A 23,661-nucleotide genomic window follows, 5' to 3' on the forward strand; every position below is an offset into this window, starting at 1 on the left:
ACATTTGTTTTTTCACTGCATGACATACTGCATTTTTCAAAGGAAGCGCCTAATCAGAAGTACATCCCTTTCCAAGATTTCACAGACTTTATTCAAATTTGCGATTTCCGTGACCTCTGTAACAAAATCGTAGCCTTACACAACAGCCCATTTCTGTTCAGTTTTAGCATTGGGAGTATGACGAATTTTTTTTCCAATATAACTTTAGCCTGATAAACAACAGTGTTGTATTTTGAACTGATATGGAGGTGGTATAGGCATAGGGAAGCAAGTATCTGGTGCAGTTGGTCTATGTTTTTGTGTGGTTCTGGATTTACTGAAGTCTAGTCTGGTCCTTTTAATGTAGCATTTCCCCTTGTTTTCCAGATACATAAAGCATCAAACAGAACATTTCGACACCATGAGGACCAGGCCCAATTACATTCAATGGAAGAAGCCGGTTATTCCAACTTTAAAGAGACCTTTGGCCAGCCGGGTCAGATCAGTGAAAAAAATCAATAAAAATAAAAATAAACACTAGAATTTCTAATTCTTTCAGGCCTGTCTTTCTCACATTTGTTACAAAGCATATGTTCATGTATGTAATGTTTAGTTTAATACTTTGAGTTGTGAGTTGTAGTTTGGTGGATAGTTTTGTTTTCCTCTTCTTTGTTTTGTTTTTTTTAACCCCCTCTTATTGTGATGGTAAATCAGTAGTTTCATTGTTTAGGTATTAACTTACAAACGGTATGTACTTGCCATTTGAATTACGGTTAGATTATGTTCAGGCATATTCATGTTTTCGTTCTTCAAATTCGTTGTGTAATATTGGGTACATACAGTAAATGTTGCCATATCTTCTTACAATGCAAATGTATATGTTCATTTGTATATTCAGATTTGTACTATTGTTTAAAACTGCAGTGGTTTGGTGGTGTGTCCGCTTAGACCCTTTATACAGCTTTATGGAAGTGGGGTGCTGTACACACTATTTTTGGTATAAAACAAAATTCTTTTTCTAAGATTGTATTAGAACAATTGTGGCTTTACGACTCCAGAGAACCATTAGGAAAATGAAAACAAGTGGTACACTTAACTTTGAAGGAAAAATAACGAAATCACGCACTAAAGTGCCCTGGCTGTGATATTTCCCCTACTTTGGGAAACTGTTTTATTTTCTACTTCTTTATTGTTATTTTTTATTATTATTTTTTTGTTTAAGTATTATGCTTACCATTGTTGTGATTTTGGGCCTGCCAGAATAAATGTTTGACATGGAAATAATGTTTAGGAAATGCCACAATGTAAAATTTTGTAGTAAAACTGATTTTTAATATACTTCTAAGAACTGCATTAGAGTCTTAAAGTTGTTTCATAAATAGTTTTGCAGGGAGCTTTTTTACTAGAACACTATTTTCCATTAGAAGTTTTTTCTACGCGTTTAACATTTTTGAAGTAAATGTGAATTTTAAGGTGGTGAAAGGTGTTGCATTTTAAATTGTATCATGCAGGTTTGTTGTCCTAGATTATTTGAAATATGCTTTTTAAACGCAAATATTTTTCATTTTGATTTTAAAGAAAGTCTTATCTATTTGAAAAGCCATAAGTCAAAGGTGGGGATCTTGCTGCTTGAGAGGAGATACTGTTGCAAGGGAAAATCTAAGCAATAATAACACTTATGACAATCCTAAAGGTTGTTGCAGTTCATGTTTTGTATATGTCGGAAGTTTACATAGCAACCTACTGTATAAGCTACCATGTTTAAATTATTGTGAAATTGCAGTCATGGGCAATGTTGATGGCTATTGCAGCTTGCAGTATGTACAATGTGTTCCTGTTTGAGGATGCAATAAAACATGAGGAAAAACATGTTGTCTTTGTGGTTTTATAAAATGTGTTATTTGTTCAACTTTTTATACCAGCGGAAAATTCGGAAGCAAATTCACCTGTTAGTAAATTATGTTGTACTGATGTTGTTTTTGAGTTTTTTCAAAGAAGTTCTCCAGAGAAACTCCACACAATGCTTTTTTAAGTATTACATCACAATTACAGCTTTTAAAAAGAAATAAAACTCCCCCTAGTAGTTTTTCAGTAAACTATACCTGATCTGGAGCAATCAAGTGACAGCCATTTGATACAAACTAATAAAGAACTGTGTATATTTTAATATAAAATTGCAGGTATAACTAAAATAATAAGTGTGCATTCTTATATCTTGCAGATCAAATGGAAATTAAAGAGAAAAAGAAGACAAAGGAGAAAGGTAACTCGCTTTTGGAATAGACTGATGGTCTGAAATCTTAGTCTAGCTCGCCTGTATCTGTTCTCTAATTAGCCAGATGTATAATCCTATAACTTCAAACATGCAATCATTATGTTTGTTTATCCACCTTGCTTTCATAGTCTAGAACAGGGCTTCCCAACTCTGGTCCTGGGGACCCCCTGTGTCTTCTGGTTTTCATTCCAACTGAGCGCTCAATTACTTAACTAGACCCTTAATTGAACTGATAATTTGCTTAGTTAGACCTTTTTTAATTGTTCTCGGCTGTTTAAGAGCTGAAAACAAGTAAAAAGGTTTAAAAAGGTTTAATTATGCGATCCGGAACAGCCACCTCGTTTCAACCTTCTGCTTACTTTTTTGCAGTTGGAATTTTAGACCCGAATAGCCATGTTCTCTATGTTTTGATTCGGTACTAATAAAATAAATTTTTGGATGGGACAAATAATATGACAACGAACGTGCTGCATACATTGCCTTTATTAAAGTATGCCAGATGCCCGTGTGTAACAGAGTTTTGGGGCTGTTTCTATTCGATTTTCACATCTGTATAACTTGGCAAAGCTTTGCCTTAACTTCCAACCAATTCAGTGGAAGCAGAATGTGCAGTCTCAATGTATGGGCAAGTCAACTGCGGGGGGATGCTGCATGCCTGCCTTTAACAAATGACAGCACTCTGTTTTAGTAAGGAGCAATTGCCACTATTATTAGGCTTTATAGTGTTCTGAAATACTGTCTACTTAGGTTTATTTAATGTTTAAACAGGTCCGCAAAATGTCAGTTTAATCCTAATTTTATTCCGCAACATACCCGTGAAAAATACGTACATTTACCGCGATTTTAAGTAGACCCCTACTGATAACGTGAAAGTACAGTGCAGTACACATGTTCATAGAATATTACGACTCATGTCATTTCCAATGAGAAGGATTGGGACCTAGAAGAATTCTGTTTTTTTGTTTTTTATTATTACAGTTCGGCTGCTGTCTCAGAATATGACCCCGAGACAGGTCACTTGACATTGCAATGCAGTACACTAACGCAAAACATTTATATAAATAGGGACCATATCCCATTCAAACAGTGCCTCCACATGAAAACAAGGAACACATGCAGTATGCTCATCCATCCCAAACACAGCCTAAACCTTCACTGAACGTAAGGCAAACAAGAAATTACTTTTCCTTTGATATGCCCCAGCTGCCAACCCCACATGCATTTTCTGTGCTGAAAATCACATCAACCATTTAGTTTGATAAATGTGAGTTCATCAGTTCTGTTTGTGGTTGGCATACTGTAATTATTTCAATGTTCATGTAAAGGGGTCACAAATGGAGATTAGATAAAGGGGCATTCAGAACAGAAAATAGGAGGCACTTTTTTACACAGAGAATTGTGAGGGTATGGAACCAACTCCCCAGTAGTGTTGATGAAGCTGACACCCTGGGATCCTTCAAGAAGCTGCTTGATGAGATTCTGGGATCAATAAGCTACTAACAACCGAACGAGCAAGACGGGCTGAATGGCCTCCTCTCGTTTGTAAACTTTCTTATGTTTTAATAGCCATGCCCTACTTTACCCACAAGAGGGAGCTGTATATATTTTTTCTAGTTGAAACAGATTGCTGAAGAGGAAAAGAATCCTAGATTTTGAATGACAGTAAAGAAGTACAAACCTAAAATCTATCTTGTTCTGTTGCTGTTACTTGACAGATGCAAGAGATTATCCTGGAAATGGATAGGTTTGCACTTAACTAAAACAGGCTGCTATGTCTTTATCTTGTTGCATACCTTACCGGAAATATCATTTGAGTGTTTTGACTAAGTGTGGTATTTAACTATGTAATGTATTCCATCATTCTGTAACTTCTATATGAGGAGTTGTAGATCTTTAACAACATCAGATCATTTGGTTTCTGATTGTTATGCAAGGGAATCTGAAAACCATATCAATATAATGTTATTTTCAATCATTGCATTCCATGTGTTATTGAGAAGTTTATCTTTTTCATAACAAATGTACACAATGTTGAACATTTACTGGTACTTGCAAGTGGCTTAAAACACATTGTGCTCCACTCTCAAAATAAAGCATAAGATCTCCCTGTTCCTGACAAAAACACTACCTGCCCGTTTAGATTGGGAGTCATGAAAACTTAAATGTTGCTTCAGGTGCCCAGACACAAGATATTCAGATATCCTTGTGTGCGTTGTCTTGACCCAGGAGAGTACTGTTGGTTTAGCAGGCAAGCACCACAGTGTGTATTGCACGGAGTAAGTAACAACGGGTTGCAGTCCCAAACAATAAACACAATATATCCGCCCCACAATAATACTAGCACGGTCACCAGTCCTGGGTGCGTGCAGTAGTGCTCATGGTGGGTGATACAGTTTATTTTGTGACAGTAGTGCAGTGCTGTTCTGGCTTTGTGCTGGCTCTTGGCGACAGCTCCGGAATCGTGCTAGCCATCTAGTAATTTACAAAAAAGACAAATTACAAACAAAACACTCATAATACTGTTATCTCACTAGGTCTCTCACAGTCCTTCCAGGTTCAAAACACAAACCAAAGCGAAGGAACAGATTACGATTCTCTGTCCCCTTTTATGCTGTCACACATGACCCCTTGGTAAACGAGTGCAACCACCTCTCCAATCTGCAGCTGCCACGTCGTTTCCCTTCCGGGTCAATGCGTTAATGCAACGGAGTCCCAACCCCTTTCTAGCTGGCCGACTTGCCTTGAACCCTGGGAAAGAACTGTCAGGCCAGTCCGACAGGGAACTCTGTTCTCGCTGCTTAGTGCCCTCTCAGGTCGGGAGGGAGATTTACAACCAAGAATCATTGTATTTCTGTAACATTGACCCAGTGTAAAAAGATGTGTACTTGTCTCTGCTAAAGTCATAATACGGTATTTATATTTACTGTACAAGTGCTATTCTAAACACTTTTTATTACATTGATGCAGTTTTAGAAACTGAGGTTCATTACACTGCAGTAATATAATAATGTAAAATTATATGTTTTGGAAATATATTGGTTTCTATTTCTTATTACACATTTGATTTAAGAGTTATTGTTCAGCAGTTTAATTAAGAAGTTCTATTCACTAATTGCGTTGTAATTAGTTATTATGTTTTTTAGTAATTACAGAATGCCCCAGGCTTTAACAATTAACTAAATTTATTCCTGCATAACATCAGCTCCCTTTTTAATTACAATATCTCATTTCTAAATGAACCCTTTTCAGAAATGAGGACATCTCATCAAATAAAGATCTTCTGGGGGACCATTTAAGATTTGTGATGGTTGAATGAAACCTCTCATCAGAGCTGAAACTGGATTTTTATTTATTTTTTATTCTGTGGGTTTACTGATCAGGGCTAAATAGGAAGAAGTGGGGGGCTAGGTGGTGGGTGCACAAGGCTTTTAACTGGTGGCCTTGCTTTTAAATCCAGATTAAGTGAAATGAGTTGGATGATCTCAGCCCTTGCACAAATAATGATAATAAGACATGACTTCACAATTGTGCAGTCAGAAAGAGGCTAATGATTGGATGGAGATTGAGACTGGTCTGCTTCATCATCCTTGGAGGGCCAACTTTAGACATACTGGACAGGCAGTGAGTGGAAGTTCAAATCCACACACTTGGGGGTCCCCTTAAGCCCACAGCGGCAGTAGAATAGTGGTATTCTATTCTGAGAGACAACACTTTTCATATCTTAACATTTTACCCCAATTCGGCTGTTTTAAATGCATGTTCTCCACTAGACAGCAAAGAAAAGAAAACACTAGTTCATCATAGTTTATTCTAATAAACTGTTAAACACTACCAGCATGTTTTAAAATGCACTGTATACAACATTAGCATAGCATTTTGTTTTTAAGACCACATCAATTTAACATACTTTGCATACATGATTTTCTAAACTAAGTTAAGGCGGGAGAACGGGAGACAAAAATCAAATGCATCCGGTCGACCGAATTTGTTAAAATTATATAAATGACCAACAAAATAATTATACCGTTCTGTACATATGCAACGTTTCTAAAAAGAAGCAATTCGGCCAAACTTTAATTCCAGAGCAAGGTACGTTACAATTCGAAGAAGCAAACAGAAACAGTACTCTTAATTATCATTTTAGACAAATCAATCTATAGACATTCGCTACATCCGGTGATGGGCTAAAACAGGCACACGGGGAGGGGAGGCATGACACTCTTGGCAATGGAAGAATATGATTAGCTAATAGACATGCTAATCATAAGTGAGACAGGAGTGCCTCCGAATATAGGTACAGTGGTGACTGAGTAGAGAATCGGATGGCTTCCTCCGCATGAAGGCTATAATATGTATTGTTGCATATTACGTATAAATAAATGCATTTAAAAAAGCGTATTTTATTTTAACATTTTTGAGCCGCCACTTCCTTCTGCTTTCCAAGTTCTATATATAGAACTTAAGTATGGTCAGAACCATAGTAATTAAATTACCAATTCCATTCCAATTGGGTTTTGCTCTGCTCAAATAAACAAATGTTATTTTAAATGAGAATTTCTCCAGATGTTTTTGATTGGTTTAGTAGATAATGTATGATGTCTGCAGTCATTCAGAGTGGTTTTTAATGTAATTACTCATGTATTGTGTGTGTGTGTGTTTATTTTTATTTTTTTTATGTTTTTATTGGTATGTGTTAAGGTGCATTTATTATGAGCTTTGCATCTGCTTTTGCGTTCTAGCATAGAATTACGGCAATCATTCAAAGTGTTTATTTAACTTGTATTTAATAATATAAATAAAACATACAGATTACTACACATTACTGGGAATTACTTTTGTAGTTGTATTATTATTTTATTGTTACTAATATCAATGAGGAACATTTTTTTATTTTTAAATAAATCTCTAAAAAGGTGAAAAAGGTGCTCTCAACAGCTCTGAGTCTGGAATTACAACATATATATATATAATTTATTTATTTATTTATTTATTTATTTATTTCTTAGCAGATGCCCTTATCCAGGGCGATATCACTTTTTTTTTTTTAAATAATTTAGTCGTTGCCTATTATTTTCTCCCCAATTTGAAATGGCCAATTATTTTTAGGCTCAGCTCACCACTACCACCCCTGCGCTGACTCGGGAGGGCGAAGACGAACACACGCTGTCCTCCGAAGCGTGTGCCGTCAGCCGACCGCTTTTTTTCACACTGCGGACTCACCATGCAGCCACCCAAGAGCTACAGCGTCGGAGGACAGCGCAGCTCTTGGGCAGCTTACAGGCAAGCCCGCAGGCGCCCAGCCAGACTACAGGGGTCGCTGGTGCGCGGTGAGCCGAGGACACCCTGGCTGACTTAACCCTCCCTCCCCCCGGGCGACGCGCGGCCATTTGAGCGCCGTCCCCTGGAAGCTCCCGGTCTTGGACGGCAAAGGAATAGCCTGGACTCGGACTCGCGACGTCCAGACTATAGGGCACATCCTGCACTCCACGTGGAGCGCCTTTACTGGATGCGCCACTCGGGAGCAGATATCACATTATTTTTACATACAATTACTTTTTTTTTTTTTTTTCCCCACACATTATTTTTACATACAATTACCCATTTATACAGTTGGGTTTTTACTGGAGCAATCTAGGTAAAGTACCTTGCTCAAGGGTACAGCAGCAGTGTCCCCCACATGGGATTGAACCCACGACCCTCCGGTCAAGAGTCCAGAGCCCTAACCACCACTCCACACTGCTATATGTATATATAAACACACCAGAACATTGATTTCCAAACTATAAACTATTCAAAATTAAAATAATCAAATAAAAAGATAAAAGCACTGTATTCACTTAATGGCTACTGGCTATAGCTCACTGTGATTCCTGATTTAGCATACAGGGTCTGCCAGGGCAGGGCTGCACAGCAGGGAGAGGGATTTATAATTTATTCAAATGATCTTACAGGGAGAGAACAGCTGCTGTTAATGTGTGGAAAGAGGAGGCCCAGGGACACCATGCTGGTAAACCTGTCAGCCTTGTGAGCCTGTGAGGAAGGATTGTCAGTTATCTATCATCTTGACTGATTTTAGGTTTTTATTGAATTTGTTTTCTGTTGGTTCAGAAAGAAAGGAATTGTTTTTTTTCTGTGGGCAGAGGGTGGGACTGAGGACCATGGGTTCAAATCCTGCTGGATGTAAGGTGGCCATTCTCTGTTTACCAAAACCCCAGCGTAGTTTTTGTGAAGCACTGGTCTCTTATTAATAAATGGGATTTAAAAACATTAAGTTCCATCTGCTTTGCATTAGATAGATAGATTCCATATCTGAGAATTAGTTGAATTAAGATACCATATTTTTAAATGTGCTTTTTATTGAGTGATACTGCAATAAGATATATTAGAATTGCATTCAAATTCTTTTAATAGTCTAAAAAAAGGCATGGGACTATTGGCACTAATGCTAGTTCTAATATGCTCATACAGCATACAGCCCTGATCGATTTCCCCAGATAAGATTTGAATGTAAACAAATAAATAAATTCACTCCCGGACCTTTGGAAGCAGACATGCAAACTTAGAGAACTATAGGATTTATAAATATCTTCATCAAGTCAATCATTCAATAAATAATAACTACTGGCAAATATTTACATGTCTGATAACCATATCTAGTTTTGTGTTTTTACTGCTGTTCTGTATAGTGGCAATACCATAGCCAATTATGCAATCTTATATGTGTAAATGTCTGGCCCTTAGTTACATTGTATTATAGACTGCACTGTTCCTGACCCTTGCTGCATTTCAGGAAGTTCCATTTCACAGAACTTGGCTCTGATGTGTTGTCAAACTTTACAAAAGGAAAACCCTGAGATACACAAGCGCAGGTTACTGGTCTGCACGCTTCTCTATACTGCAATAGCGGTCTGCACCTAAGCTGGCCCTCTCAGCATACGCTTATTTCCATATAGGGACTGGTTAGTGTGCAGAAGTGGCATCCCATAACTAACTGTGAAGCTGCCAGGTGTGTCTTCTCTTTGTTTGGCAGCAATATGTACTTTTTACTATGTAAATTAAAATATGAAGGCAGTTTTGCAGCCTTCATATTTTGGAGGGAGATAACATTCCAGGTTTTGGACATTTGTTGATTATTCTAATATTTAGGGACCAAATTCAAATCAAAATAGTTGTCTAGGCAGACATTAAGAATCATGTTATTTCATGATCTGCTGTCAAGGAGTATACATTTATTACAGCACATTAATTTGCTCTTTGACACTGGATTGAAGCCCATTGAAATCCTTAAGTAAAGTACATTTTGAGTCTGGCATTCCCCCATAGAATTCTGTGAACTCCTCTCATGTTGCTTTTGGATGCACAATGCAGTGTGTTCTAACAGCAAACCACAGGAGGAGCTGCTTCACAGTTAGTACACAGGCTGACTTCTGTTTCACTGTAACATCATCATTGGATAAACCAATATATAAACATGTTTTTTGTGAGGTAGTGCAGTATACAGTATGTCCAAAATAATGTACACTATGCAGGATTAGCCTTATAAATGTACATTTATATGTAACAAATCCAAACTATATAATAGATATTTTCCTTGAGCCCAGCAACAATGACTATTGGTGCTAACGTTCCCTCTTGACCCGCTTGCCTAAACCCTTGAAAACCCAGATGCAGTTCTAACATGTTTTAATGAGAAGAACTGGATAGGTGGTACAAACCAAATTGTTTGAACCCTGTGTGTAACATTCTGCTAAAGCTGGTGTTTTTTGTACACAGCCAAGAAGATGAAACCCAAACTGCTGAATAAGTTTGATAAAACCATCAAAGCAGAAATAGACGCAGCAGAAAAGTTGCGCAAGAAGGTAGGATCTGCATTCTCTTCGAGTTAGGCTTTGCTTTCTTCCAGTGTTGCAGTACATGTGTCTGGAGTTTGAGTAATCCAGGAAATGTATGATATTTTTTTTGTATTACACATGGATGCACCTGAGAAATGATTGCTAGAATGAAAGGTGTCAAACAGGCCTCAGTCTAATACAATAGGAATTATTTAGTTACAAGCCTCACAAGGTTCTGTGTTAACAGGCAATACTTTCATGCAAGGTTATCTTTGTTTTTTAGTAAACTTTCAAATGTCACTTACAAAAGGTGTTCCCCATCATTATATACAGTGTTTATTGGTTATTTTCATTTGTAAGAGATTCTGGAAAGGTGAGAATCTGTTATTTACACAAGTCTGATGATTCTGGCTTGTTTTTGTTAGGGAAAGGTGGAAGACGCAATGAGGGCCTTCGAAGATCTTGTCAGCAAATATCCAGAGAGTCCCAGAGCCAGATATGGGAAAGCGCAGGTAAATACTTCACTCACTGATATGGCATGCATTATTGCAATCTATACTAAAACTTTTTGTTTTTTCTGCATAAATTGGAATAATTTAAATGAAGCATCAATTGTATTCTAAAATAGGCTTAGATTAATGTTATGATATACCATCATTTTTATGGGAAATACAATGAGCGATGTTTTATGATTTGGATAAAACTAAGAAGTTGCAGTCTTTTTCCACCAGCCTTTGGTGGCTGTATGGCAGTGTGAACACAAAGCTGTTTTCCACTGTTAGAACATAAGAGAGTTTACAAACGAGAGGAGGCCGTTTGGCCTATCTTGCTTGTTTGGTTGTTAGTAGCTTATTGATCCCAGAATCTCATCAAGCAGCTTCTTGAAGGATCCCAGGGTGTCAGCTTCAACAACATTTACGGGGGAGTTGGTTCCATACCCTCACAATTCTCTGTTTAAAAAAGTGCCTCCTATTTTCTGTTCTGAATGCCCCTTTATCTAATCTCCATTTGTGACCCCTGTCCTTGTTTCTTTTTTCAGGTTGAAAAAGTCCCCTGGGTCGACATTGTCAATACCTTTTTAGAATTTTGAATGCTTGACTCAGATCACCGCGTAGTCTTCTTTGTTCAAGACTGAATAGATTCAATTATTTTAGCCTGTCTGCATACGACATGCCTTTTAAACCCGGGATAATTCTGGTTGCTCTTCTTTGCACTCTTTCTAGATCAGCAATATCCTTTTTGTAACGAGGTGACCAGAACTGAACACAATATTCTAGATGAGGTCTTACTAATGCATTGTAAAGTTTTAACATTACTTCCCTTGATTTAAATTTAACACTTTTCACTATATATCCGAGCATCTTGTTGGCCTTTTTTATAGCTTCCCCACATTGTCTGTCTAGATGAAGACATTTCTGAGTCAACGTAAACTCCTTGGACTTTTTCATAGATTCCTTCTTCAATTTCAGTATCTCCCATATGATATTTATAATGCAAATTTTTATTGCCTGCGTGCAGTACCTGACACATTTCTCTATTAAATGTCATTTGCCATAACATCATTAATGCCATTGTAAATCATTAATGTAGAGTAAGAATAGCAGAGGACCTAATACTGATCGCTGTTGTACACTGCTGGTTACCTCACTCCATTTTGAGGTTTATCCTCTAATCAGTACTTTCTGTTTTCTACATGTTAACCACTCCCTAATCCATGTGCATGCATTTCCTTGAATCCCTACTGCGTTCAGTTTGAGAATTAATCTTTTATGTGGGACTTTGTCAAAAGCTTTCTGGAAATCTAAATGAACTATGCCATATGCTTTGCAATTATCCATTGTCGATTTTGCATCCTCAAAAAAATCAAGCAGGTTAGTTAGATATGATCTCCCTTTACAAAAAGCATGCTGACTGTCTCCCAGGATACTGTTGCCATATAGGTAATTTTTTCCATTTTGGATCTTATTATAGTTTCCATAAGTTTACATATGATAGAAGTAAAGATAGGATTATTGGTCTGTAGTTACCTGATTAGGTTTTGTCTCACTTTTTGTGAATCGATATTATGTTTGCAATTCTCCAGTCTGTCGGTACAACCCCTGTGTCAAGAGACTGTTGCATAATCTTGGTTAGCGGTTTGTAAATAACTTTTCATTTCTTTGAGTACTATTGGGAGGATCTCATCCGGCCCAGGGGATTTGTTTATTTTAAGAGCTCCTACTCCCTTTAACACTTCTGCCTCTGTTGTGCTAAAGTTATTTAAAACTGGATAGGAACAGGTCAACATGTGGGGCATGTTGTCCGTATCCTCCTTAGTAAAAACTTGTGAAAAGTAATCATTTAATGTATTTGCTATTTTTTTTCTTCATCTATGATTTTGCCATTTGTATTTCTTAGACATTTAACCTCCTCTTTGAATGTTCACTTGCTGTGTTCATTTCTATCTCTCTTGGCCTTTCTGACTTCCTTTTTGACTTGTGTTTGCAGTTCTAAGTACTCTTTCTGTGTACTTTGTTTTTAGTCCCTTTTTCGCTGAACAAAGGCGCCAATTGTGATCCATGCTGTGCCTATTCAGAAACTGCCTTGATGAGAATCCTCTTTACCTGTTCTTCTCTAGACTGAGGATGACTTGGCTGAGAAGCAGCGGAGCAATGAGGCGCTTCAAAGAGCCATCAAAACCTATGGAGAGGTGGCAGAGGTCCCCAATGCACCGACTGATCTAGTGAAGCTGACACTCAGGAGACGAGCGGAGAGACAACAGTTTCTAGGTAATGTCTGTGAAGAACAGTGCAATCCAGTGTAGATGGCACATGCTATGCTATGCAGTCTGCCTCCTGAAGTAGTTAAAATAAATATATTACAAGTGTGCCACCAGGTAGTAATATTTAAGTACCAATTTAATCAGATGCATTTATTTTTTAGTTAAAGCTATCTAACTGTATAGAACAGTGTTGGTGTTGTGGTACAGTAATAGGGCAGCGAAGGAAAATGGTGATTTGGGAATTTGTGCGTTACAAAATAAAAAATAAGAATCTCCTGGATTACATAGCATGTTATTACAAAAAAATGTTTAAGATGAGTGCTCTAATACATTAACAGTAAACTGCTCCAAGCAGTAATTTTATATTTCCAAAACCGTGTATTTTTATACCGTTATCTGGATATAGATTTCTCAGATCCTTGATAAGAAAAATAAGATTTCTGAATCACCATTTCCTATAAAGTAAAATTCTGATTCATCTTGTATAGATAATAATATTTTGTGTTAGTCAAAACAAAACTTTCTCAATTCTGTTCTGTGTGGACTGACTTTTCATGTCTTAGTTTATTTTAAGTTCTCCTTTTTTTTCTTTTTTCTTTTTTAAATAGGTCGTCTGCGAGGTGCCCTGGTAACCCTCGAGAAACTAGTGCAGCTTTTCCCAGATGACGTATCACTCAAGAATGACCTTGGTGTGGGATACTTGCTCCTTGGAGACAACGAGCATGCCAAGAGAGTTTATGAGGAGGTTTGTGTGTGTGTTTTAGAATTGATTTACAAGTTCCTATGACTCTTCAATCCTTTAGGAAAACTAATTTTAGCAAAGGTTCTATGCATTTCTGCAATGAAATATATTATGCATCAATAACATTGCAGCATCCTTTACATGAGCATATTACACCCAAGGCCATACTACTGTCACAAAACAACATTATTCTAACGTCACAGAATTTTATTTTAAAACATACAATCACTGCTACACAGCAAACCACGTGTAAATCAAATAGTACAAACATATTTTGACGTCAACTAAGAACTGTATTTTTACACATTTTACAATTTAAGTGTTTTATCTTTACGGTATCTAAGAACAAAGTTTGTTTTTTGTTTTTTTTGCCATTACAATGTACTGTAATATTGCTTTTGGGCCATTTGTCTTCCATTGAACTCGTATAGTGGAGCAAATGGTTCATGTAATAACATCCCTCCTGGCTTTGTTTCTCCCTTGCGGTATTATTTATTATTATTTATTTACCCTTTCGCACAGCTGTTTTTGTAAAGGAGAGCAACACACACAAACCAGTCAACTTTGCAATTACCAATCAAGCACTAACCCCTCAAAGGGGATCCCACGTTGAAAAAATAATTCACAATTTAGTGAAGATTGATTTTAATATGCAATTCTGGAAATTAGAATTTCCTAAATATGGAGGCATCTGTAGGGTTGATTCAGACTGAGACCGAGGGCTAATGTGCGAGTTTGATAGCAGTGGAAATACAGCTGGACCGCATTGTAAACTAACATATTTCGAGCCTAATGAGCTGAGCTGGAAATAATAGAAGCTAGCCCAATGCTATTATAAGTCTGCACAGGTTGAGGCTGAGTCTGTATTTCCGAGTTTTAGTGCAGTACAGCAGATGCTGTAAAGCTAGGAGCCATTTTCAGTTGCTATACACCCCAGAAGGAATTACTAACATAATGGAGACTATTTGTCATATTGACTTGAAGATTGGTAGTTTTAATAATCAGCCTTTTGGAAATTATGTTGTGAGACAGCTGCGAACATGTGTGAAAGATAGTGTAGCTCTGGGGAGATGGGGGTGCTTGTAGAACAAATTGTGGGAACAATTCAATTGATAATTTAATGTTTATCTGGGTTTATTAGTTCTCTTATTAATAATATTTAATTGACATGTTACAAAGGTTGAGGATTTACTATTAACACACATTCACGTGCAGACACAAGGAATGTTTAATCAGTAGTAGTATTTTATTAAGTACACATACTAAACAGAAATCAGAAAAGTCAGAAAGTAAATATCTTAGTCTCTAAGCACAAAACACAATTAAAAAATCTCACTGCACTCATGCTGGCTAGCAGGCAATTGAAATATGACACATCCTATCTCCTCACACACAAGCAGCAGCTCGAGCAAGCTGTGACGTAGCTAGTAGCTTGCTCACATATATACACACACACATGCACGCACCCAGCCTAACTGAAATGATGCAGACAATCTTATATCTTATAAGAATAGGTCACATTAAGCTTATTAATGGTATATAGATTGAGTATATAGCAAGTTTACTTATAGTTACTTCATCAAGTTTGACTAAAAGTTATTTCACACGCAAAGTGCAAACTAAATAATTAACAGTTCAATGTGAAAGTGTTACAATTAATTAATTTAGTTCCATGAAAGGAAAATGCAACTGGAATTATACTTAACGGTTCCTTGAAGCTTAGACTTTTGGTCTGGTGGCTTGGAAACTCAGTCTGTTGAAGTGTCCAGTACAAAAACTCTCCTCTCAGCAACTAAGTCTTCAATCCTACATTGGATCAAACTCGGCAACAAAGCTTTCAATTCTCGATAGAATCAACAAACAGCTGCAACAAAGTCTTCAGTCCTGGATATAGGATCCACAACAGCGCCCGTCCGCTCTGTCCTCTTCCCTGAATCTTTTAGCTACACAGGTAGCAGGGCACAGTTTATTTTGGAAACTGTGGTTTTAGGTGTACAGCAGACCCAGACTGGTTTGTCTGATAACAGTCGCTGTAAGTTTTACAGCAATCCTCCAGCCTGGCCTCAGTCTCGTTGCTTGTGGTCGTTGACTCACTTGCAGCTTGCTTTCTCTTCTTGGGTCTGTTTCAGGCAGAGTCTCGTTTTGGGTCCATTTTTAGGCAGAGTCCCGGAGTTGCAACTTCACTTAGCAGAGTGACATCACCTTGTTTAGCATTTGACATGGAGCACAAAATGTTTTGTTTTGCTTGGATATTTATAGTCTTTTTCCTCTGCTGAGTAGCCACTTTCATGAAATAATTTGTGTATCTTGCCTTTTTAACTCACTAATCTTTGAGATGTGTCCATGTCTGCTTCCTTTCATCCAGCAGCTTGTTGTTGCAGTTGGGACTTGTTGATATCTATACTTCATGTTTTCCTTGCACCAAACCGCTTGTGTTTGCAGTTTTACTTTTCACTGTCCTTTTCAGCCTCACCCAGTCCAGATGCCCCCCTCCTTGCCCAGTTCAGTATTCCTGCCAGGAACCAAGGGGCCCTTTTCCTAAGACACAGTAGTTTGCTCTTTTCCTAAGACAGCAGTTTCATTAATTAGTCCAGTTATATCATTAATACACGTTCAGGTATTAATATCATATTCAGGGAATATGTCCCACAAAATGGTAAACATAAAGACCATACATATACTGTTGTCTATTTTTATTTCCTATTCATATATTTATTTACACTTGTTTTCCAGGTCCTATCTGTTGCACCTGATGATGGATTTGCCAAAGTCCACTACGGTTTCATCCTTAAATCAGAAAATATGATGGCGGAGAGCATTCCTTACCTAAAGGTGAGCACCTAATGGTGGTCTTGTGACTTTACAATACATAGCACCTCATTTCCCCTTTTACGTTTGATGGAATCTCAACAGAAATGGCATGTGGTGTCTGGTAAATTAGTGAACTCTGTTCTTGAGTATTGCACAGTCTCACTTAATTCTTGCAAGCAATTTAAGAAAGTGGAAGGCTTGGGGGAGGGTATTTGGAAAGTGGTATGTTTGGTGATGTCAGATTTAGCAAACTCTAAAATACAGTTTTTACTCCAAATGAGTAATACACCTGTTAAAGTTTCAAAACTAAAAACAAATGCATCGGATGTTTAAGTTAAGACCCTTCTAAGTACAAGTATGCTGTTTATTTTTCATTTTGCAACTTGAAAGTAGTTTTTTTTTCTTTTTTTAATCGTCAGATTTAGTACAGATTTTGTTCTCATTTGTACAATGAGACATTTGAGGAAGCAAGTACAGTATTCTGTTTGGTTTCACAGTATAAATTGTGTTGATTTTTAGAAAGAAGTAGTGCTGCAAAGGTTGGTTCATACTTTCGACATCATTCACCCACACTCTTGTGACGTGCGTCTTTTTTGGAAAGCCGTACAGTCTTTTCTCATGCGTCTGCAACCTGAAATCGCATAGGGTTGGATAATGTTGAAAAATGCTGCATGGTCGGAGTGAAGCTGCACAGCTTTTATAGCTGCACCTGATGTATCGCATTCATCTGCGACAGAAGTATGAACCAGCCATAAGTCTCTTGAATGTGAATGTTGAACAGGTGATAATTTAAACTAAAAGGCTGCAGGCAAAAATGTTAGGTTGGCTTGTTTACAAAGGAAATAAAGCATGACTGTAGTCATGTTTTCTAGAATTACATGTACCTACCCTGCCACCCGAACTAGGTGGGAGTAAGCCTATGTAATATTTGATTTTATTTAATTTGATGCTTCCATTTTTTTCTACCATGCCATTACATGATAGTTTTGAACTAATTTTACATTGAATCTGATTGGGAGACAGGTGGCACCAAAGTCCTAGACCTACTCGTTCTTAATTTAAAAAATGGACCAATTTTCATACAAAACTAACTGAACATGGTACAACAATTGTAATTTTCTTGATACAGAGGTTATTGAACTACAAGCAACTGCAAAGTTGCTTGTAGTTCAATGTTATAAAATCCCAAATCAATTTAGTGGGGTTTGGATATACCCAAGTGTGATTTTATGTTTTACAGGAGGGACTAGAATCTGGAGATCCTGGCACTGATGATGGACGCTTTTATTTTCACTTGGGAGACGCTCTGCAAAGAGTTGGAGATAAAGATGTAAGCAGCACAATGAACATCTTAAAATTGAACACAAAAAGGACGATTTGTAGACCTTTCCTGTAAACCAAGGATTTTCAATTCTCTTAACTGTGTGCTCTAATACATTGACTGGCCAGAACAAAAATTGCACAAGTCAGGTTTTTAAGTGGTACACTGACACCAGTGGTGCTTTTTAATTTCAGTGTGAATTGGCAACGTTCTGCACAAGAGAAAATGGTTAACAATTAAGATTTCGTATACATTTTTTAGGTTTTTGTTTTTCCATATCAGGCAACATACAGTACTACATGTATATAAAAACAGTATAACACAATATAACTAAGTACAGGAGTGTTTATTTTTTATTTTTTTATTTTTAGGAAACTGAATTATCTACAATTGCAACAAACTCAAAGCTCAAAGTATGTCAGTGCCCATTAAGCATGTAATCATGCCTTAGTAACATATGCCTCCAGAACCTCATACCCTGAATAACAAAAGAGAGTCATAACCAAGTTGTAATCGCATTTTAAAAATGACTTATCCAGATAAAATAATAATAATAATAATAATAATAATAATGTAAGTGTATAAATAACAAGTTTTATCACAGTTGGATTAGCAAGTCACTGAGGCAGTCAGGTTGCTGTAGTGATCAATCCTGTGGTTAACGGACACATTTAGCAGACAGTAGCTACGAAGAGTCACGGATGTTTCAGGTCAGTAGTATTAGACTGGCTGATATCAGCAGTTTAAATACACAACTGTGCTCTTGTGGTTGACTGACTCAAGCTCCACATCAGTCACAATGAATTTAAATAAAACTGATTACACTGCACAAACCCATCATTTGAAGGGATTATTGTGTAGGCTTTGTATGTGTTCACATCGACTCATAAAATATCGCTATTTGGCAGGCTAAAATATTCTAGTTATGTTTTGTGTATTTTCCTGCTCGCGATATCTGTTCTGAATATCTGAGAAAGTAGACTTGTGATAGCCCTTCAGTGCAAAGAGGCAACGTTAAACTTGCTTACTGCTTGATCCAGAAAATCATGGTTGCTGTTAAAATAAAATAAGTTTTAAGTTATTGAGTAAGAATAATCTACCAAGACATGGCTAATAAATATTGACTTATTTTGTAGGCCTACAAATGGTATGAGATTGGACACCAAAGGGGACATTTTGCATCAGTGTGGCAGCGATCTCTTTACAACGTGGACAAGCTCAAAGCCCAGGCGTGGTGGACAGCAAAGGAAACTGGGTATACAGATCTTGTAAAGGTATGCTGCCAGACATCAGCTGGAAGATGTGAAATTGAAAGAAAAAAAGTGCATCTAGTTCCACAGTGTCTCATTTCTATATAGTTGAGAGGTTCAAGGTTCAATTCCCACAGATGTCCTTCATCTACAAATACTGTGTTCCATCATACTTTAGGTAAAGCTTGCCCACAATATCTCAAAAACCAGTTGATATAAAGTCTTCATAATTCCTGGGCATAAATACAACTCCTCTAACCTCACACGACTGTAATATTACCCTTGTGACATTATGCCGGATGATAGGGATACAGACTTAAATTTGGTACATACATTTTAATAGTCTTTCATTTATATATTACCAGTTTATTTAATTAGCCCCACTATGAATAATTTGTACATGGAATGTCTCAAACTGATATGCAGACTGTGCTATGGTTATATTTGATTATGGGTTATCATTATATTACCGGTAATCTGATAAACTTGAACTCCCTCTGAACTAACAAAGCTTGTCCTCACATCATAAAGCTGCAGAGAGAGCAGTAGAAATGATCAGACAGAGGCTTGGGTGAACTCATAACTGCGCCAGCCATAGCACTTCCAATATGAGTCACTGTTAGGCACTGGTGTTTGAGATGTCCTAAAAAGTGAGAGACCTACATACTGATAAGACATTGAATCAAGAAAAATGGCAACACTGTTTATGGAGTTGTGCTGACAAGCAGGCTCCGGGGACCACCAACTTTGGGTAGGCAGAAAATGCCAGGGCTGGATGATTGTACAAGACTAGCTTGTGAGGTAAGCAATAACTGATGAGTGAATCAAGCAATAGAACTCTGATTAGAGGGCATTAACATCTGGTAGTTGACCATGTCAGGAAGGCTACCCTACAGACAAGGTTAACTACCAAGCTAATTCCTGAAAGTCAGGGTTTTATTGTGATTAGAAATTGGTCAGTAGTGCTTTTGTTAAATATTTTAAGTCTCTTACCTTTTTTTCCAATGCTTTGCTTTCCGTCTGCAGTGCACATTTCTGAACGTTGCCTGTATTCTCTGAATTACTTAGCTGGTATAATCAATTATTTTATTTTATTTGTTTTTGTACGTAAAATGCTTTCTGCCCAGATAAAAGTAGTTACAGTTGGTGTTTTAACAGTAGCACTTTACACACATTATAGGATGCATTGCAGTAGAGCCTTGCTACCCGACCTGAGCCCAACGTGTAGTTTGTATATTCTTGTCAGGCTCGGGTCAGGTCGAGTCAGTGAATGGATTGTGGCGTTTTTAAGTGAGTTTTTTTTTTCTTCCTCTGTGCAAGTGCTTCCGAAAAATCACGTCCTGCTTCCTTTTTTGCCTATCTAAAAATATCTTGCGTGAGTGAAGCGCTGTGCGAGTGGCGAGGACGTCTGTGTGCATGTCAGTTAACCAACAATTTGTACAAAGGAGAGATTTTCTACATTAAAAATATATAGGCTGATGGAGTAAAAAAAATTAAAAAAAAATACATAAATAAATACATATCAACAGGAGAATGTGTAGCAGTGGAACGTTCTGTTGCTGGAAAGGGTACGTCTAAATCTGGGGTGGCAATTCCGGTCCTGGAGGGCCCCTGTCCCTCCTGGCTTTAGTTCCAACTGTGCTCTAAATTACTTAGACTAATAATTGGTCCAATTAAGTCATTTAGGGCAAAGTTGGGACAAAAGCCAGGAGGGACACTGGCCCTCCAGGACCGGAATTGCCTACCCCTGGTCTAAATCCACTGTTTGGAAAAATTACGACATTGTTCTATTCAGCGATAATAAAAGCTCATGTGGATTTGTACAATGCAAATCTTGCAACATATTACTGAAATATGACAGCAAAAAGATGGGAAATTCATCTCTGCAGCGGCACACGGAAAAGTGATGTATTCATCCTGTAGCTGTTTTAAAAGCCATAGTCGTGGTCTAATATTTGTTGTTGAACATTCATTTAGTGGTTTGATATGATATAGGCTTGTTCAGAATGAGTATGCAAATTTGCAAGAGCATCTTAATGTGTGGCAATTTGTGCAACAAAGTTTTGAAGAAGCCTGTTTTGTTTGGAGATGGTCGGGTCAGGTATGCAAATATTTAAAAGGTGTGGGGTTCAGGTCGGGTTTGGATTTGTTTGGTCGGGTTCGGATCGGGTTTTAAATTGAGGCCCGACCAGACCTCTACATTGCAGCTCTTATATACTTAGAAATATGTATTATAAACCCTAACCCTAACATTCCATGATGAAACAGAGATAGGATGTAAGCTAACATTAAAGAGTAGCTTCATTTTTAAATGTTTTATTTTTTATTTTTATTTTTAAATTTCTCTTTTTTCACAGTGTTAGCTATCATTGGGAGTGGTTCTGGTGCTCCAGTTTTTTAGTTCTCATTTTCTCTGTGGGTGAAACATAATATTTTATGAAAAAATACAGATGTTAAAGCTGGAAAGTTGATGCAATATTTATGACCTCTACTAAAGAAATGTAATACTCGATTTTGTGGTTATTTGACAACTCTGGGATATATCCATACAAGAATATACAAATAGTATTAACCATCAAACTGTAATTATAAATTCAAAGCGACTTGTTCCTTGGGTCAAAGAAAGGTGAAATGTCAGATCTAGTAAGGTGATAGTTGGTTAGTTAAGTGTCAGAAGATGGTGACTCCAGTAGCGTGCTATGTTTCAAAGCCCTTAGAATTTGAGCTAGCATTTAATTGAAGGAATGTTTTTTGGTTGGTTTAAGCTACTTTATTACATACTTTTCTCTAGAGAGCATGACATTCATAGTCTCACAGAAATTCACTTTTTAACAGTAGCCGTATCATTCAATAGTGGTGTATAATGTTTTATTGTCAATAATGATTTAAAGTTTTAACAAATACAGGTAAAAAAAAATGTGTTATATATTTTGTGATTTGAAGCATGTGTTTCTAGAAATCTGGAATTCAAAAAGGCATTTTGTGCTCAGGCTTCATGGAGCACTGCACAATCATTATGCCAAAATGAATACGTTTATAATTAAAAAATAAACTTTTCTTTCTAAAGCTTTTCTGTGTTTTTAAATTTCTTCTTTTAAAAGAAGCAGATTAAAAAATGGAAGTCATGAAAATTCAGAGAGCACTTCAATGGGGCAAGATATTACTTTTTTTTTTTACCAACTTAATACATGTCATCCTGTATTAAAAACCACCTGTCTATAGCGATAGTTTTATTTAGTTTCAAAAAATGTTTAATTCAAATTTTCCAGTAAAATATTCAATTAATGTACAAATGTAAATTAACAGATTGAGTAACATAAATTAGTTGATTATTATTTTTTGCATGTATAGGTATAAACATATCCATTTTAATATACATAAATAGATATGTAATAGTTACAGTATGTACATATCAATTATCCATGCATATAGTTAGTTTTCGAAGGTCATATGTGTGGTCGTTATACTGTAAACAGATTTGTCTGTGTATTTAGAGTATGGTGTTATCTATTGGAGCCAGCCTGAACATCATTCCCTCCTTTTCCAGGCTCTGGAGAGAAACTGGAAGACGATTCGAGATGAAGCCCTGGGTGTGATGGACACTGAAAGAGGACTCTTTATACCAGAGGATGAAAACTTGAGAGAGAAAGGGGAGTGGGGTCAATTCACGCTGTGGCAACAAGGTATAGCTTCTTCTAGGACTTTTTTTAGCAAGCAAGCAAGCAACACTTTAATTATTTACTTTGATTTTCTGTGTAAGAGGTTAGCAGTCTGATAAAAGAAGCTTCAGTGGAAATCCAGACAGACATCCAGACAGATGGACCAGTGATCAGTGCAGAAGGCCCCTAAACTTTTTATTTGGTTTCAGAGCAATGGTCTGTACGTTTTGTTGATTTTGACAGGTACACCCCTTTTCTTTAGTATTCTCTTCATATTTGGCATCTGTGCTGTAATCCATTTCTTTTTTTTTTCCCCCAACCGTTTTTAACAGAGACAAATACCTAAGATGGGTTACCTATTGGGTGAATTGCAACAAACTAAAAGTAGCATACTAACTGGTGATGATGCTGTTGTTAGTACGGAGGACAGTACGAATCGAGCGCTTCCAGATAACAGATAAACTGCAGGTTAAGTTTTAAGATGTTCTCAGTTGCAATTAACATAATGTATCAGTCTTCTGCCCCTAGTGGATTGTAAAACAAGGTATTAAGTTAGTCCAGTGATTCTTGAGACCTTAACACGTTAGCTGTACTGACTTGTTATTCATATTAATAGAACCATTTGATGTGTTTTCAGCATATTAAAAAAAGGTTATTTTTTATATATTAAGTATAGAGTTAACAATTCTGTACGTGTAAATAAAAAAAAAGTGCATTGACATGTATTTAGATCAGTCTATTGTAATTGCTGCTGCTGCTAAAAAAAACAAAAAAACATCTTACATGATTTAAAAGGTTACACTTAATTACATGATTTTGCAAAACATCTATCTGTTGGATTTAATTTACTTGTACTGAAATGTAACATATTTATAAAATTAGACAACTGATAATAAGGACCGTTTCTTTAAATTCTGATAACTACACGGTATTCATTTAAACTGAATCTTCACATTGAATGTTATTGAAATTAATTGACACCTATATCTCACTTGCTTCAATGCTGAAAGGGTAACATGATCTTTTTAAAT

General features: G+C 36.9%; 1 protein-coding gene across 13 annotated transcripts in view; it reads left to right on the top strand.

Moving 5' to 3' along the window:
- The window catches only part of unm_hu7910 (un-named hu7910), a 97,700-nt gene that overhangs the window by 68,162 nt on the left and 5,877 nt on the right, over nucleotides 1–23,661 (top strand). For all 13 annotated transcript variants that reach the window (XM_034920542.2, XM_059022269.1, XM_034920531.2 and 10 more), the window contains 9 exons: nucleotides 2,201–2,242; nucleotides 10,028–10,113; nucleotides 10,512–10,598; nucleotides 12,704–12,854; nucleotides 13,456–13,592; nucleotides 16,323–16,421; nucleotides 17,641–17,730; nucleotides 18,858–18,995; nucleotides 22,519–22,654. In XM_034920542.2, the coding sequence (XP_034776433.2) occupies nucleotides 2,201–2,242; nucleotides 10,028–10,113; nucleotides 10,512–10,598; nucleotides 12,704–12,854; nucleotides 13,456–13,592; nucleotides 16,323–16,421; nucleotides 17,641–17,730; nucleotides 18,858–18,995; nucleotides 22,519–22,654 (966 nt within the window). The remainder of the gene's footprint in view (nucleotides 1–2,200; nucleotides 2,243–10,027; nucleotides 10,114–10,511; nucleotides 10,599–12,703; nucleotides 12,855–13,455; nucleotides 13,593–16,322; nucleotides 16,422–17,640; nucleotides 17,731–18,857; nucleotides 18,996–22,518; nucleotides 22,655–23,661) is intronic.

The sequence above is a fragment of the Acipenser ruthenus genome, chromosome 4, assembly GCF_902713425.1.
Source record: "Acipenser ruthenus chromosome 4, fAciRut3.2 maternal haplotype, whole genome shotgun sequence".
In the NCBI taxonomy this organism is placed as follows: Eukaryota; Metazoa; Chordata; class Actinopteri; order Acipenseriformes; family Acipenseridae; genus Acipenser; species Acipenser ruthenus.